The sequence below is a fragment of the Rhipicephalus microplus genome, unplaced genomic scaffold (genome assembly GCF_043290135.1).
Source record: "Rhipicephalus microplus isolate Deutch F79 unplaced genomic scaffold, USDA_Rmic scaffold_34, whole genome shotgun sequence".
In the NCBI taxonomy this organism is placed as follows: Eukaryota; Metazoa; Arthropoda; class Arachnida; order Ixodida; family Ixodidae; genus Rhipicephalus; species Rhipicephalus microplus.
Genome location: NW_027464607.1, coordinates 3,771,922 through 3,789,446, shown reverse-complemented (window position 1 = coordinate 3,789,446; position 17,525 = coordinate 3,771,922). Strand labels below are relative to the sequence as shown.

Below are 17,525 nucleotides of genomic sequence, written 5' to 3'. Positions count from 1 at the left end.
GTGGACTTGGGAAGAAGAAGATCTCTCGGCAGTTTTATCCGGTGCGGCCTCGCCATCCCAGCTTCCGTTCAATAAACCCCCGTACCCCTACTTCAGGCGTAACAGAGTGGTGGAAGGTGCTGGGTACAGTATACGTCGACGAACCACGGAGCCACAGCTGTTCGAACTTCGCCGGAGCCGTCGTATTGCCGGTCTGCCACCGACACCAACTGCCATGGCCGAGAGCGAAGGTCACGCCTTCTCAACCACACAAAGGTCAGTGCCAGCTGCACCTCGATATCACTATATGGAACCCCGCCCGTTCGCGGGAAGAGCAGGAGAAGATGTGGATGCGTGGCTGACACAGTACAAAAGGGTGAGCCGGTACAACTGCTGGGATGCCACCGACCAACTGGGAAATGTCGCGCTGTTTCTCACGGAAACAGCTCTGATGTGGTACGAAAACCACGAAGATTCCTTAACAACGTGGGATCGTTTCACTGAAGAGCTCAAGAAATGCTTCGGCGACTCTGATTCAAAAAAGAAGAGCGCGGAGCGCACGTTGGCTCAAAGAGCTCAGACTCCTGGAGAAACGTGTACCACCTACATAGAGGAGGTCCTGATGCTCTGCAAGATCATAGACCCGTACATGACTGAAGAGGACATGGTCGGCCACCTTCTGAAGGGTATAGCAGAGGACGTCTACAACTTTTTGATAGGCAGGGAAGACCTCACTTCCGTCTCCGCCGTCCAACGTCACTGCCGTACTTTTGAGAAGCTAAAGACCCGTCGTATTGCCCCGAAATTTGGTAGGCTGGCAAATGTAACAACGGTCGCCAGCGTCGACGTGAGCCCGCCCGCCGACCTTGCCGCTACTATCCGGACAATAGTGCGGGAAGAACTACAGCGACAAGACACACTGTTCCACGACACCATCCGCCATACGCCTACCTGTTCATCCTACTACCCGGCCCCGTTCGCTCCTCTGCCACCATCAGTATGTGTGACAGACGTTCGCGAAGCTAGGGCTTCGTGGCCACGCCGAGACTCATTCGCGTCTGACCAGCGGTATGACCAACGTCTTCGTCCCGGCCCCGCCCCACAGAGGCGCGCAGCTCCCGTTCAGCAATCTGCTCCACCCCGTTCGGTTAGGCGACCCTACACAGCCCAGCGCTCTCAGCAGTGGTTCGGCGAACGACCCCTACCCATCTGCTACAACTGTGGCGTCGAAGGCCACATTGCCAGGTACTGTAACTACCGGCAGCCGCCGAGGTACGACTGGCCACCGAGATCCCACCTGTCCGACTTTGCACAAGCACCAACGTTCCCTGGAAGCGCATCTTACGAGACACCAAGGCCGCTGCGAAACCGTTCTCCAGCCTCTGACCGCAGTCTGACACCCCCGCCAGCCCCTCGCTCCAATCGGTCGCCGTCTCCTAGGCGCCGCTACCCTTCGCCGCCTCCGGAAAACTAGGCAGCGCGGCCGCTGGGGGTGAGGTCGCTGGTGATTCGCTGCAAGAAGAGATACCTCCACCGGTGCTTATGTTTAAAAACAAAGTGCAAGTTTTTGTTGATGGTGTACATACGATGGCTTTGGTGGACACTGGAGCCGCCGTGTCGATCATGAGTGCTGCGTTCAAAGCTCGTTTGGGAAGAAAGGTGACCTTTTTGTTGGAGAAAGCGATAACGTTCTGTGGCGTGGGCGGCAACTCGTTGTGTCCGATTGGTGTTTGTACCGCGGCAGTGTTACTGAGTGATCAAGTGTTTGTGACAGAATTCACGGTTCTTCCGCGGAGCACTCATGACATCATTCTAGGCATAGATTTCTTGCGAATGTGCGGAGCCACTGTAGACTGTCGAAATGGCGAAGTTATCATAAGTGACGCTGTTCCTCATGGACTTATCGAGAATTCGGGTACGGAAAGCGGTGCGCTCCGAGTCTATGAAGATACCGTTATCCCGGCCTTCTGTGCTGTGCGCGTTCCAGTAGCTTCTTCGCATATTAACGACAATAAGACCAGTTTCGATGCGCTAGTGGAGCCTTTCCATCTAAGTTGTATAAAGAAGAACACGTTGGTACCCCACAGCATAGTTTCAGTGAGTGAAGGTCGTTCAGACCTTTGGACAACGAATTATTCAAACGAACCGGTGCTGCTACCAGGAGGACTTAAGCTAGCGTCGTTTAAAGAATACTCGCCAACAACAGTAGCTGTCCTCAGTGACGTTCGACGGGATGAACAAGTGACCGCCTGCTCAGACAGTTCGAAAGTTTTACCTATGGTTGATAAGGCGCTGACTGCCGACAAGCGCAGAATGCTTGTGGACGTTTTGTTAAAGTACTTGCAAGTTTTTGATTTCTCCCAGAGTGACCATACGCCTTCCATTCCTCCATTTCGTATACGCCATAGGATAAATACACAAACAGCACAGCCAATCCGACAAAAACCGTACCGAGTATCGCCGTCCGAGCGCAAGATAATAGACAATCAAGTGCGTGAAATGCTCCAAAAGGGCATCATTCAAGAATCATCGAGCCCTTGGGCAGCTCCTGTGATCCTTGTGAAAAAGAAAGACGGTACCTGGAGATTTTGTGTCGACTATCGCCGTTTGAACTCCATCACGAAGAAAGATGTTTATCCTCTTCCACGAATTGATGACGCCTTGGACTGTCTCCATTCGGCGTCATACTTCTCGTCTATCGATTTACGTTCAGGCTACTGGCAGATTCCCATGCATCCAGCGGACAAGGAAAAGACTGCTTTCATAACTCCAGACGGACTTTATGAATTTAACGTGATGCCGTTTGGATTATGTAATGCTCCTGCCACATTCGAAAGGTTCATGGATACCATTCTGCGTGGCCTAAAATGGAACGTCTGTATGTGCTACCTAGATGACATCGTGATCTTTGGGCGCACATTTCGTGAGCACAACGAACGCGTGGACATTGTTCTGGAATGCATTAGAAACGCTGGCCTTGTTCTTAATTCGAAGAAGTGTCATTTCGGCGAGCGACAAACCTTAGTACTTGGGCACCTTGTGAACAAAGATGGGATCAGGCCTGACCCGAGCAAGACAGCAGCTGTGAAAGCGTGCAAACCACCTCGCTCAACGAAAGAGCTTCGCAGCTTCCTAGGCCTGTGCTCGTACTTTCGCCGATTTATTCCCGCATTCGCCGACGTTGCCTTCCCCTTGACCAGTCTGCTACGTCAAGGTACTAGCTTTGAATGGACACATGACTGTGAGACGTCTTTCAACCAACTCAAGTTCTTACTCACATCGCAGCCCATTCTCCGACACTTCGACCCTTCGGCGCCGACCGAAGTTCATACTGACGCCAGTGGCATTGGCATAGGTGCAGTTCTAGTACAACGACACAGTGGAAAGGAACATGTCATTGCGTATGCCAGCAGAACTTTAAGTAAACCAGAACGGAATTACACAGTGACTGAGCAAGAATGTTTGGCACTCGTCTTCGCTGTACAGCGATTCCGTTCATACCTGTACGGTCGTCCCTTCCAAGTGGTCACAGACCATCATTCCTTGTGCTGGCTTGTAAGCCTCCGAGACCCATCTGGCCGCCTGGCACGCTGGGCCCTCCGCTTGCAAGAGTATGACTTCACGGTGTCATACAAGAGTGGCAGGAAGCACGCTGACGCTGACTGCCTTTCGCGGATGCCGCTTACTACAACACTTTGCGATGCCGACAATTTCGATCACCTAATTGCGTCAGTGACTCCAGTATTCCCGGACAAGACCACCTTTGAAAATGAACAGCGGAAGGATGTCAGCTTGGAGCCATTATTTGCTGAAGCACGAGCGTCCACTATGGCTGGACGCTTTTGCGTTCGTGAAGGATTACTTTACAAGAGGACCTTCTCGGCCACGGGTTCCCGCTTCTTGCTGGTGGTGCCGCACACACTCCGTTCCTCCATTCTGCGCGCCATGCACGACGACGCAACTTCGGGTCACCTGGGAATGACGCGAACACTCCTTCGTACACAGGAGCGATTTTACTGGCCACGCATGCGCCAGTCAGTTGAGCAGTACGTGGCCAGTTGCACTCAATGCCAGACGCACAAATCAGTCACGACTGCTCCGGCTGGACTTCTACAGCCTGTGACGCCTCCCAGCACTCCCTTTGAGCAAGTTGGCATTGACCTCGTGGGCCCTTTTCCACGCTCGGCAAAAGGCAACCGTTGGATTGTAGTGTGCGCCGATTACCTGACCCGCTACTGCAAAACGGCCGCCCTGCCATCTGCGACTGCTGGCGAAGTATCCTCCTTTCTCCTGCACTCTATCATACTGCGCCACGGACCTCCTCGCGTCATAATAAGCGACCGCGGCCGTCAGTTTACGGCAGACGTTGTTGAGGAACTGCTCCGTATGTGTGGCTCGGAACTTCGTCATTCGACACCTTACCATCCACAGACGAATGGCCTTACTGAACGAACGAACCGGACACTGGTGAATATGCTTTCAATGTACGTGGCGTCCAATCACAAGAACTGGGACGACGTCTTACCGTTCATCACGTATGCCTTCAACACTGCCCAACACGAAACCACCGGCCACAGCCCTTTCTTCCTTCTTTACGTTCGACCCCCTCGTTATACCCTGGACACTATCTTTTCGTTTTATGACAATGACGATCCTTCATTAGCTGAAACACTATGCCTTGCAGAAGAAACTCGGCGTCTTGCCCGCCTGCGTACTATAGCATCGCAAGACCGCTCAAAGCTCCGCTACGACAGCAAGCACCGCCACGTCACATATGAACCGGGAGACCTTGTAATGGTGTGGAAGCCTATCCGCAAGCGTGGCTTGTCCACAAAACTTCTCGCCCACTACACTGGCCCATTCGTTGTCCTTGAGCGCCTCAGTGCAGTAGATTATAAAATAGCACGACTGACAGCTAGTGGGAGACGATCAACCAAGACCGAGGTTACCCATGTGGCTCGCCTCAAAGCTTTTAGACTGCGGGACGATGCATGAAACGCGCGGTGCGCTTCGTCTGCGAAGGGGGAAATATTACGACGTGTATGTGCCGGATTGATAAGAGGGAATAGAAGTGTGGACTTGGGAAGAAGAAGATCTCTCGGCAGTTTTATCCGGTGCGGCCTCGCCATCCCAGCTTCCGTTCAATAAACCCCCGTACCCCTACTTCAGGCGTAACAATATATATATATATATATATATATATATATATATATATATATATATATGTATGTATGTATGTATATACGAGAACAAATGGAGAGCTTGCAACGCGCCATAAGTACGCGAACGAGCGGCGCAAGCAATGCGTCTTTCTGAAAACGCGTCCTCCGCGCCCGTTGTGGTGTGGTGACGTAACCGAGGAGTGGAGAGGCCTTAGCTAGTCTAGAGGGTGTTGAGCGGAGACGCAGTCGTTGTCTTCTTTAGAGTGTCGGCGCTGGACAATGCCGCGCGCAACTTCTTTTGCCAGGAGAATGCTGAAGCCGCAGTAGAAATGCTTTGCAAGCTGCGTGCGAAGTTGACTCGCTGCAAAGCCAACGTGTGCAGATGGGCATCACCGATTACTTCAATTAATGACGAATGTCCTGTAATTTGTGAATAAATGTAAGTCTTCTGAAACTCCCCGCTCGTGTGTTAGCTCAATGCACATGCCCCACTGCATGGTGAGACCTCCATTCATTTAGCTTTTATTAATTTGAACTTCTTTCAATTTGAACAAATTTTTGGGCCCCTTTAAGTTCGAATTATAGAGATTCGACTGTATAAGCTTTCTCGCAACATAACCTACCACATAACATATAAGGCGACTGTAGCTCGGCCACTCAGCGGTGTACAATGCATGAGCTATAGACTCTTCTGGTGCATCAGATAGAAGTCTTTCATTGTCTTCCTTGTCATAGTCCATCTTATATGCCATATTTGTTTTATAGGCAGAAGAGACTGCACCACTGGCAGCTACGTTGCACCCTTGAGAGACTCTACCAGGCTGAGCTGAGGCATCAAATGTTGCACCCAGGTACATTCAGTGTTGTATCCGTTACCGAAAAAAAGTAACTAAATACGTTACTCATTACACCAACAAAAAGGAACGCGTTACCATTCTACATTGCCCACAAAAAATGTAACGCGTTGCCGTTACCGTAAAAAAGTAACGAACGTTACCTCTGCCGTTACTCAGCAATAATAAATAATAATTATTTTGTTTTTGTTGCAGGAACCCTTCGTAAAGATATTTTAAAGCTCTCACTTATTTTTTACACAAAACTTCCAAGCCAAACGACTATTTTACCCAAAATGTTAACTAGGATTGTTTTTACAAGTGCACTGAACCTTACCAATGTCATAGAGCTTATAGTTAGCTAGTTGCCTCTATAGTTGCATGCAATGGTTTCAGACTGTAGCACATAGTGGAGCTATTTGTTTCAACGTCGCATCATACACAACACGATATTCAATGATCAACGTCTTTACATGAATTCCCATAAACTAGCCCAGTTATTTGTTCGCGTAAGGATAAATGCTCTCCGCTAAGGACGCACCACTGGACTCTCAACAAATTTACGACAATCCTTTCAGCGTGATTCTGCTGGCAAAAAAAAAAAAAAAATGTGCAAAATTTGTAGAAGTAAAGAATTGTTTTACTGACCTAGTCGCCTGGGAATATATTTGTGCATAAACATCTCTTGTTCAATTGAACCGGTTTACTTACCGCAAAAATTAGGAATATTTATGTGAAAGTGTTCAAGATCAGCTTTGCTCGCTCAGGAGCTTTTTATTAGAAACGTAGCTTCACTTGCAGAGAGAAAAAAATAAAATTCATTTTCAAAATAAAGTTGATTAGACACATTTCCTGTACAACTTTCCAATAACTACAACTTGACCAATTAAGCAATACCTGTATTTCAAAGTTGTCATCAGACAGCTTGCCTCGCTTTTTAGTAAATACGTCTGCACCTACACTGAATATCCGCTCGACAGACTCTCTAGATGGAACTCCTCTGTTCACTTTTAGAAAGAGCTGATGAATGCATAGAAAGTTTTCCTCGAGTCTACTCAGCACGAAGCCACAAGGTGCTAAAAGGTACAGAGACAGTTCTTCGTTAGCTGACGTCGTACAGCCACTATCAAAGAAGTCTTTTTCCGTCGAGCTGGAACACAGGCGGGTCGCTGTGTGCAGTTTTGTTGTCTGCAAGCCGAGAAAGTCTCGACAGCTCGTTTTGGGGTGCTCGAGGCATCGCGCATGCGCAGTAACGTCGCCCCAACCTCCTGGGTACACAGGCAGCCTGCGTACCCAGCAATAAAACTCTCTAGTGAAGCTGAGGGCTTGCTCACGCAGGGGCGACCCTCACGTTTCATGTGAGCAGCTTGTATACAATGAGTCAATGATGCAAGTTCTTTCGTTTCTGTGCCGGTGCAGCATTGTGGTGCTGTCGAGGGCAGGGCGGCAGCCGCAGTGATCACAATGAATATCCAGAAAACTGTCGCGTTCCGAACGTTATTGTCATGTTTTCGGAGATAGTTATTGAGGCACCTGCCTGTCTGCCCGATGTATCATGCTCTACCCTCCCCCCAAATTCCTCAAACTGAATTCCGTCCACGTTTCCTTTGTCAATGTTTGGTAGGCGACAGTGGTCCGACGCTGCAACAAAGGAATTCATCGGGGCGAGTTCTGGGAATGTGGCACCTTCAGAATGAAATGAGTAACGAGTAACGTGGCACCTCACGTTACCAAAAAATATTAACGGAAGTATGTTACCCGTTACAGTCCTGAAATTTTAATGAGTACGTTACTAAGTTACCAAAAAAAGTAACTCGTTACCGGTAATGACGTTACTTTTAACGTGTTACCGCCAACACTGGGTACAGTGCACCGACGCTGGGTCTTTTTTTGCTGTTGACATCTTCATGCATTTCAGGGAAACCCAGCGCAAGCACCAATTGACAAAATACTTGTAAAGCAACGAATGCCTGTGCAAAAAAAATTAACGAGCAGCTGCCGAAAACCGAGCGCACTTAAGTGCGCCGCTTACTACTTGCACCGACTAGGATGGATGGATGCTATGAGCGTCCCTTTTATAAAAGGGCGGTGACGTGTGTCACCAGGCTCGCAAGAAAAAAAAAAAAACGAAAAGAAATCTTTCTTTTTATGATGGCCTAATGCCTTATACTACTTCGATTAAATCAATCTTATTAAAACAAAGAAAGCTTATAAATTTGTGTTCCATCTTTTTGCCTCTTCAGGCAGAATGACCTCATTTTCCCACTATTTCTTTCCTTTACTTACTTTTCTGCCACCACAACTTTAACCATGTGTTACTTGCTTCTATCGCTTGTGTTCTGTTTTATGTTTGTCCCTGAAACCCAAAGCCTCATGTAGGCTTGTACCCACTTGTTTACCTGGGTGGACATCGCCACATTAAATCAGAACATGTTTGATCATTTACTCAACTCCTCTACAGCACGTATATTGTTCTTTTCCCTGAATCTCGCTTCATGACTATGTGTTATAAGGAGACCTGACCTTGCTTTGAACAGTAACGGGCTTTCCCCAGAATTATCAAAAAACCTCTCCCGCCTTATTCCATTCTTGCCCTTTTGGTAGTCACTGAGGGCCGGCTTCTTTTCCATTGCGATCATTCAATAAATCCTCTTGACCTCTCTAACCTTTCGCTTATTGCTTTTTGTTGCCTTGTCACCTACACTTTCAGCCATATATTTACTGATGAGCCTCCTCGTTCTTTTTCTCCACTTTGTTCCCACACTCTTCCTGTACAAATACCTAAACACTTTCCCTACCCATCTACTCTTCATTTTCCTGAACCTCTCTTCACATCTCATTTTGCGCAGAGATTCCCTTACTTCAAATCCTGTCCATCCCCTATCCCCCTTTACAGCCCTATTCGTCGTCTTTCCGTGAGCGCCCGATACGAGATGTCCCACAGTCTTTTGATTTACCCATACATTCCTGATTGCACCTCTGACTTTATACATACCATCAAGTTCCCAAATGTGAGCCCTGGAACTATTACATCTTTCCACAGACCTTGAAGCACTTTGTACCTGTTACAGCCCCATAACACTCTGTGCTTCATTATTGCAGCGTTTCTCTTTCCCTTTGCGGCCGATGTTTTTTCCCGTACCTCCATACATCTCGCTCGTTTATTCATACTCCGAGGTATTTGTGCACTCTTACCCTTGGCATAATGACAGGTAGAATGCCACTATCCCTCAAGAGGAAGGTATATAACAGCTGTATCTTGCCGGTACTTAGCTACGGAGCAGAAACCTGGAGACTTACAAAGAAGGTTCAGCTTAAATTGAGGATTACGCAGCGAGCAATGGAAAGAAAAATGGTAGGTGTAACCTTAAGAGACAAGAAGAGAGCAGAGTGGATTAGGGAACAAACGGGGGTTAAGGATATCATAGCTGAAATCAAGAAGAAGAAATGGACATGGGCCGGGCATGTGGCGCGTAGACAGGATAACCGCTGGTCGTTAAGGGTAACTGACTGGATACCCAGAGAAGGCAAGCGGGTTAGGGGGAGACAGAAGGTTAGGTGGGCAGATGAGATTAAGAAGTTTGCGGGTATAAATTGGCAGCAGCAGGCACAGGACCGGGTTAACTGGCGGAACATGGGAGAGGCCTTTGTCCTGCAGTGGACGTAGTCAGGCTGATGATGATGATGACCCTTGGCATTTCTTTGCCCTGTATTCAGACCACCTGGTCTCCGTGATCATTGAATACTATCAATCCACATTTTGTTGCACTAAATCCTAGTCCTAGATCCTCGCCTTCCCTTCCGCATACATCTACCAGCTGCTGTACATTGTCTTGACTGTTGGCAAATAGGACAGTATCACCTGCACAAAATAGACCTGGACGCTTCTGCTCAACCATCGCGCCAGCCTCTTTGTGTGATAGCTTAAACGAAATGCTGCTACCTTCCAGCACTTTTTCCATCATCATCACGTACACAACGAATAACAGTGGGAACAAAGGACATCCCTGTACCAGCCCTTTGTTAATTTCAACAATGTCATTGCTACCTATTCTTTCTCATTCTATACAAACTGTATTTTCTCATTATATTTCTCTTAAAAGCTGTATACAGGCATCACCCCTGCCCACTTCTTTTAATATGTCTCCCAAAATTTCCTGATTAACGTTGTCGTACATGCCAGTGATGTCCAGATAAGCAACGTATAAGGGCCTCTTTATTTTAGATATTGCTATGCAGTGAGTAAGAATGAACAGGTTATCGTCTAACCGCCTGTCGATTTGGAATCCATTCTGAAGTTCTCCCACAATATCATTTGGGTCTACCTGCACCACCGGCATCAGCACCCCTAGCAGCATCGGCGCGGCAAAGGACCCTCTCCGCCAAGCAACAAGCGCCATGCTCATCACACCTCCCTAATCTAGAAACCCTAATAGGGCAGTGAGCCCACTGCCCCCTTCAAGTACATTGTATTACAAAGCAATCCACCAATCATTGGCAGTCGGCCAAGGTTGCTTCAGTTGGTGGTGAACAGGGTCAAGCATCTTTAAGGCGGATGGTGTAACAGATTGATCAGCTTATGATCCAGATGCATTCGTAGGAAGCTCTTATAAAAGTTTACCAGTCAGTTCTTGTCAGCACCCAAGTAGTGCGTGTTAAGACTTAGAGAATATTTATGGTTTTTAAACACTTGTTTTTTAAGAACTTGATATGTGGTATAAATGTGAGCTTGGTGTCCAATATTAGGTTTAAAAATTTATGTTTTAGTCTTTACCAATTGTCGCTGACAATGCAATTCAATGTCAAGTTCGGAATGAATGCCTCTCTTTCTGGAGAATATTATGCAGGTGCTTTTTTTTTACTCATTCAGAACCCCTTTTTGTCTTCCCATTTGGAAAGGTGTAGTAAAACATATTGGCAAGGATGGTCAGGTACAGCAAATTCATTTTGATGCCTGCGGCACCCGTCTAAACTTTCTGGACAGCTCAGTGCCTACTAGAACACGGAATGTCTGATTAGACAGGTAACTTTGAATTGTGCTCAGCATTCTACCCTGTATACCTAAATCTGAGAAGAATCGCAGTATGCCAAATAGTCATGTGGTGTCATACACCTCTTCCATATCGAGAATCACTGAAAAGAAAAAGTGCTTATGAATGAAAGTGTCTCGGATCTTTGCCTCGATATGCACCAGGTGGTCAATGGTGGATCAACCTTCTGGAAAACCGCATTGGTAAGGATCAAGTAGACTGTTTCAAGGAAGTGTACAAGTCAGCAATTTATTATTTTATTGAAGAGTTTATATAAGCAGCTTGTCAGTGCGATGGGCCAGTAACTCGTGACGAAGAATGAGTCCTTGCCTTGTTTAAAATAGGTATGACAATGGCTTTTTTCCAAGAGGAAGGAATGTCGCCATAGAATCAGATTGCATAGTACAGAGTAAAGTTTTTTGCATTTTGAGTGGTAGTTTTTTCATACATTTCATATACTACTCAGTCAGATCCCGGGGCGGAATTGTTGCAGCAGTTTAGAGATGTCTGTAGTTCAGCTAAGCAGAATGATTAGTTGTACGCCTCATATTTTGTACATCTGGCCTCTAGTTTATTTCTCCACACTTGTCTTATATCGTTGGAAGTCTCAAAAGTATTGCGACGAGCTGGACATTTGCTCAAAGTGTGCCCCCAAATAGTTCGCCTGGTCTTCCAAGCTGTCGCCTTGCGTGTTTACCTACTAGAGAGGGCAAATATGGGCAAATATGCTTGTTTTCCTTTCCACCCATTTCACCCTGTTGCAGACTTTACCCTCTTGTGTATATAAAGTAATGCTTGATAGACATTTAAGCCAAGATTCTCTTCTTGCCCGTCGGCGCATCCTCCTGGCTTGAGACTTTTTGATCTTAAAGTTTATAACATTATTGGCTGTCGGTGAGCCTCGAAGAAACTTTTATGCCCTATTTTGTTTTTTGCACACATCACAGCATTCATTATTCCACCATGGGACTCTTCGTTTGCCTGATGGTCCACATGTTTGTTGAATCTATTTGGTTGCAGCATCAATAAAAAAAAGCTGTAAAGTAGTTCGCAGCAGCCTCTATGCTTAACACCCTCATGTCAGTCCGAGTTAAAACGGTCACTTTTTGAAACTGTTCCCGATTGGATTTGTCGGTGAGCCACTTGGGAACCCGTGGTGAACATTCATTTGCCATTAATGTGCTGCAAACTATAGCAAATGGTCACTTCTGTATAAATTATTATTGACTTCCCATTTAAGTAGAAGCAGGAGTGATGAATATGCTATGCTGAGGTCTATTGATGAGTAGGAACTGTTCCCAATGCAATAATATATTGGCTCTTTTCGGTTCAAGAGGCACGTGCTAGAAGAAAGGAACTTGCGCCGCGAAACAGTGCTTCTGTGCGCGAGTGTCAAGAGCGCAGCAAGCACGAAGATCACGTGACTTTTCTTTGTGCACTTCAAGGAAAATAAAGTTGAGTTGTTCTTTGGGACACGTGTGGTTCATTTCGTTTGCCCGACCTGCTTGCCCAGCTCAGCCTCGCAGTGCATTCCAACATTTGGTGAGCCGGAATTGTGGTGCGGCCACCGGGGTTGGGCATCAACGTCGCTATGACTTCGACGACAGAATCCGCGACTATGACTTCGATGTCTACAACGGATGCTACGCCGACAGTCTCTTCAGTCGACGGTAAGCTGCCACCCTTTTGGACCGCGGACCCCGCACTCTGGTTTATTCAAGTAGAAGCCCAGTTTGCAGCGCGACACATCACACCAGACTTGACCAAACACCACTACGTCGTAAGTAGCCTCCCGCCTCCCATAGCCAGTGAAATACGGGATCTTTTACTCGACCCACCTGCCGAAAAAGCATACGTAACGCTAAAGGAAATTGTCATCCCCCGAATCGCAGCGCCTACATCAATTGTTTCACGACACGAACCTCGGCGACCGTACTCCTAGTCAGCTGTTGCGGCACATTCAACTATTACGCGGCGAAACAACAAACAGCGTAGACGGAGCATTGTTTCGAGAGCTCTTTTTATAAAAGCTGCCGTCAAGTGTTCGTGTGGTTGTCGAGGCATCAGAGCAGAAAGACCTACCTGCGGTCGCTAAGCTTGCTGCTCGGCTCGTGGTGATCACCACGCCCACATCACTGACTGCCGTGAAAGAACAACGGGCTCAGGACGATCTCCAGCAAATGCGTGCAGATATTTCTCGACTCGCCGAGACAATATCAGCTTTGCGTACAAGCAGGACAGCACAAGGTGCAAGTAAGCCAAACACGTCAATATTACAGCCGCAGCGGAAAAATATATGCTGGTATCATTGGCGGTTCGGAAATTCTGCGCGTAACTGTGTTCCACTCTGTGCGCGCTCGGGAAACGACCGCGGCAAGCACTGAGGGTGACCGGTGTTGCTACGTTGCCTTTGAGTCGTCCCTCGGTATTTTTTGTCACTGACCGCAACCACGAGGCTCGTATCTTAGTCGACACAGGCGCCGAGGTGAGAGTGATACCCGCGTCACAAACCGAAAGGAAGGACCCTACTACATCACCACTCCAAGCCGTCAACAACACGGTGATACGAACATACGAAAATTGTTCACTCACACTGGACTTTGGTTTCAACAGAACGTTCAAATGGGTGTTCATAGCCGCCAATGTCAAATTGGCTATATTGGACGCTGACTTTCTGCAATACTTTAGTCTGTAGGTTGATGTTCGAAACAAACGGCTTAAGGATCCTGTATGTCATGCAGCGGTTCAAGGTAAGCCGTGCTTGCGTCCTCCGCTCAGCCTGACCTTACTCTGTCCATCAGGAGAATCATGCTTCACCGCCATAGTTCAAGTGTTCCCAGAGCTGACACAACAGAAACAGGCATTCGTCGAAGTAAGACATGATGTTCAGCATCACATAGAAACCACCAAACCACCGGTCTACGCACGCCCACGGCGGCTTTCACCCGAGAAGCTACAGCTAGCCCGGCAGGTTTTCTCGCATATGATGAAACTCTGCATAGTACGCCCTTCATCCAGCCTGTATGCGTCACCTCTTCACATGGTCCCCAAATCAACAGGTGGTGATTGGCGTCCTTGCAGGCATTATAGGGCACTAAACCGTGTGACAGTGCCGGACCATTACAAAGTGCCGCACATCCAGGACCTGACCTCCTGCCTGCATGACACCAACATCTTCTCAAAAATAGATCTGGTGAGAGCATACCATCGGATTCCCGTAGCACCAGAGAATGTTCCCAAGACCGCGATAACAACCCTATTTGAAATGTTTGAATTTATACAAATGCCTTTCGGCTTACGGAATGCTGGCCAAACTTTCCAACGGTCATGGATGGCGTTGTCTGGGGCTTCGACTTCTGCAAGGTTTACCTGGATGACCTGCTGATCATTAGCCGCATGCCCGAAGAGCACGAGAGCCATCTACGCTGCGTGCTAGAGTGACTGGCAGAACATGGCATCGTTATCAACATGGCCAAGTGCGTGTTCAGGGTACTGTCGCTACCATTTTTGGGCCACAGCATTTCAAGCGCGGGAGTGCAAGCACAGCCAGACAAGGTCGAAGCAGTACGGTGGTTTCTATAGCCAAAAACCATCCGCCAGCTTCGAAATGTCCTAGGACTCGTAGACTTTTACCGGAGGTCCATTTCGAAGCGCACCCACATCCTTAACCTGCTGCACAGCCTACTAGCAGCTCCAAGAACTAAGGCGAGCGACATTAAGTGAAACGACCAAGCGGTAGAGGCGTTTCGGCATATTAACGAGTCTCTCGCGAATGCCGCCCTGCTCGCATACCCACAACCTGGTGTATCGCAATGCGTAATGGTGAACGCCTCAGACGCAGCTATTGGAGCCGTACTGCAGCAAAAGTCAAGCGGAAGGTGGAACCCTATTTCTTTCTTCTCCAGAAAATTGAGCCCGGCCAAACGCCGATACAGCACCTTTGGTAGGAAGCTCCTGGTCATATATGCGGCTATATGACACTTCCGCCACTATGTAGAAGGTCGAGAATTTTTCGTGCTCACAGATCACAAGCCGCTGACTTACGCATTGCACATGGTCAACTCAGATACGTGTGCACACGTGGCATGAGAGCTCCGCCAAATGTTTTACATCGCAGAATTTACAACGGGTATATGCCATGTCAGCGGGAAGGACAATGCAGTGGCAGACGCCCTTTCGCGCAGTCCAGTAAACGTCGTCAGCCTACCAAGCGGCGTTGACTAGCCTGACGGCAAATTCAAGTCGCAGTTGGGTCTAGGCTCTACCTCTGGTTTTATTGGGAATTAAGACGGCTCTGAAAGCGGACATTGGCTACTGCTCGGCTGAACTCATATACGGCACAGCACTTTGCCTTCCAAGGGAGTTCGTCGCCGACAGTAAAAACGCAAACGCTCAGGCCAACAGCGAGTACGCCTTGCGAATGCGGGACATTATGAGTAAGCTGTGCCCTGTCCCTCCACGTCTGCCAGCAGCATGGCCTGTCCACGTCCCCAGTGATTTCTCCTCCTGTTCTCACGTGTTCGTGAAGCATGACGCTGTACAGCGTCCACTCCAGCCCCCTTTTGATGGGCCATTCAAGGTGGTTAAACGAGAAAAAAAACAGCACGATCGACAGAGGTGACCGTCATGATGTGGTTTTGCTTGACCGCGTAAAACCAGCGCACATGGACAGCAACAGCGAAGCACGTGCACCATCTTGAGTTACACAGCCAGAAAGGCTACTAGCGGACCAGAATGAACCAGCCCAACCATTCGTCGAAAGGTTCACGTGGAGTGGACGACGCACAAGACTTCTGGTACGGCTGAACTTATGAACCACAACTTGGTGTTGACCCATTTACTAGGGGTGGAGTATTGTAGCGCCGCGAAACGGTGCTTCTGTGCGCGAGTGTCAAGAGCCCAAGCACGAATAATCACGTGACTTTTCTTCATGCACTTCAAGGGAAATGAAAATTGAGTTGTTTGGAACGCGTGTGCTTCATTTCACATGCGCGATCTGCTCGCCCAGCTCAGCCTCGCAGTGCGTTCCAACACACTGTTCAATCAGGCGACCATGCCCATCACAGCGAGAGTCACCCCAGAGGCTATGTGCATTAAACTCCCCTACGACAAGATATGGTTCTGGAAGTTCATCTACTAAGGACTAAAATTCATGTGTTTCAAGATGGTGGTGCGGAGGTATATAGAGGGAGCAGATGGTGACAAGCTTATTCAAAAGAACTTAGCTTGTATTAGCATGGCACATATGAAAAGGAAAAGACCACACAGATGTCAAGAAAGATGGGTGCTAAACTTCCCACTATTTATTTCATGCCCTTCACATCCATCTTATACATGCGTAAAAACACAACTCATCTTGCACGTGGTCTCATTCCAAGATACGTCATTTCTTTATTCTTCAGAGCAATCGATGGCGAACTTGCACACGAGTTTCCCATATCTGCTATAACTTCGGCTTCTTTAATTTCACCTGTCAGCTGATTCCAAGACGGGCCAATACTGATAGCTGTACAAATCAGGGGAGCACCCACAGCCTTTGCAGTGCGCTGGTAGGAACCCTCCCGCTGAAAGTTTATTTCTTGTGTTGTAGTCCTCTCCCCGTCGTTATTCAAAAGAACTGCTCAAACAGCCTCGCCTCAAGGGATGTTTGTAGTCGTAGGGGTGTACATGCAATGCTTTGATTGACTATAATGGCAATAACACCGGTGATGCAACAGCATCATCTTGATCCTTTTTTGAAATAACAGAATGACATAGGAAATTAGTGCTCTTGAATTTTAAGTATGTGTTTTGAACACACAGCACATTTGGAGAATGTTTATGTAAAAGTCATGCGTAAGAGTCAAAAGCCTGTACATCATCCAGATGAGTCCTCGGGTGTTCCACAATAAAATGTGTTTCTCCATTTTGATGTAGTTTGGTGCTGTGTGTACAAAAGGGTTGCCTGAGGTTACAGGGCCTTTTGGGGGCCCTGTAATGCGAGGTTTCTCTTTTTTTGGTGCGCTCCAAAGGGCTGCGCCTGTCCTTTGGCGTATCAGGAACTGAAAGAGTGCGACTTGTGTCCATCACCTCTTCTCAGATGGTGGATGATGCCTGCTCGGCCGCCACTTTGACAAAGGTTTCGGACCTAACTTGTTGTTGTCTCGTCTAGTCACTATTTTTTTTACTTTGACAATGTTCTCGTCCTGCCATTCTTCAAGGAGTTCACTCTCACTTGAGTTCAAGGAGGTCATTGCAAGAGATGATACAATGCACAATATTCATGGTTCTATGGGGCCCACTGACACCAGGGTGTTGCCAAAAGCTACAGGTTTTTACAGTCTCTAGTGCTGCTTGTCACGAACCTCCAGAAGAACATTGCCGCTTCTCGTCTTTATTACTTTGAAGTCTGGGCCTTCGTGAGGGATTTTGACAAGACGAATGGTGAAATTGGTAAGACACTTTTGCTTTGGTGTTGACTACGTATAACGTAGTATTTATGAAATGATTCTCTAGCTGAGACAAAGGTGAAATTTTGATCG

The 17,525-nt window shown here is 47.7% G+C and overlaps 1 protein-coding gene across 7 annotated transcripts in view; it reads left to right on the top strand.

Moving 5' to 3' along the window:
* LOC119162974 (THAP domain-containing protein 2-like) overlaps positions 1 to 17,525 on the top strand; it is a 187,677-nt gene that overhangs the window by 2,745 nt on the left and 167,407 nt on the right. For 4 of the 7 annotated variants that reach the window (XM_075884550.1, XM_075884547.1, XM_075884552.1 and 1 more), the window contains one exon: positions 5,907 to 5,992. In XM_075884550.1, the coding sequence (XP_075740665.1) occupies positions 5,907 to 5,948 (42 nt within the window). In that variant the 3' untranslated portion in view covers positions 5,949 to 5,992. Of the gene's footprint in view, positions 1 to 5,906; positions 16,913 to 17,525 lie in introns of those variants that run through there. The other 3 variants (XM_075884551.1, XM_075884545.1, XM_075884549.1) reach the window with 2 other exon arrangements.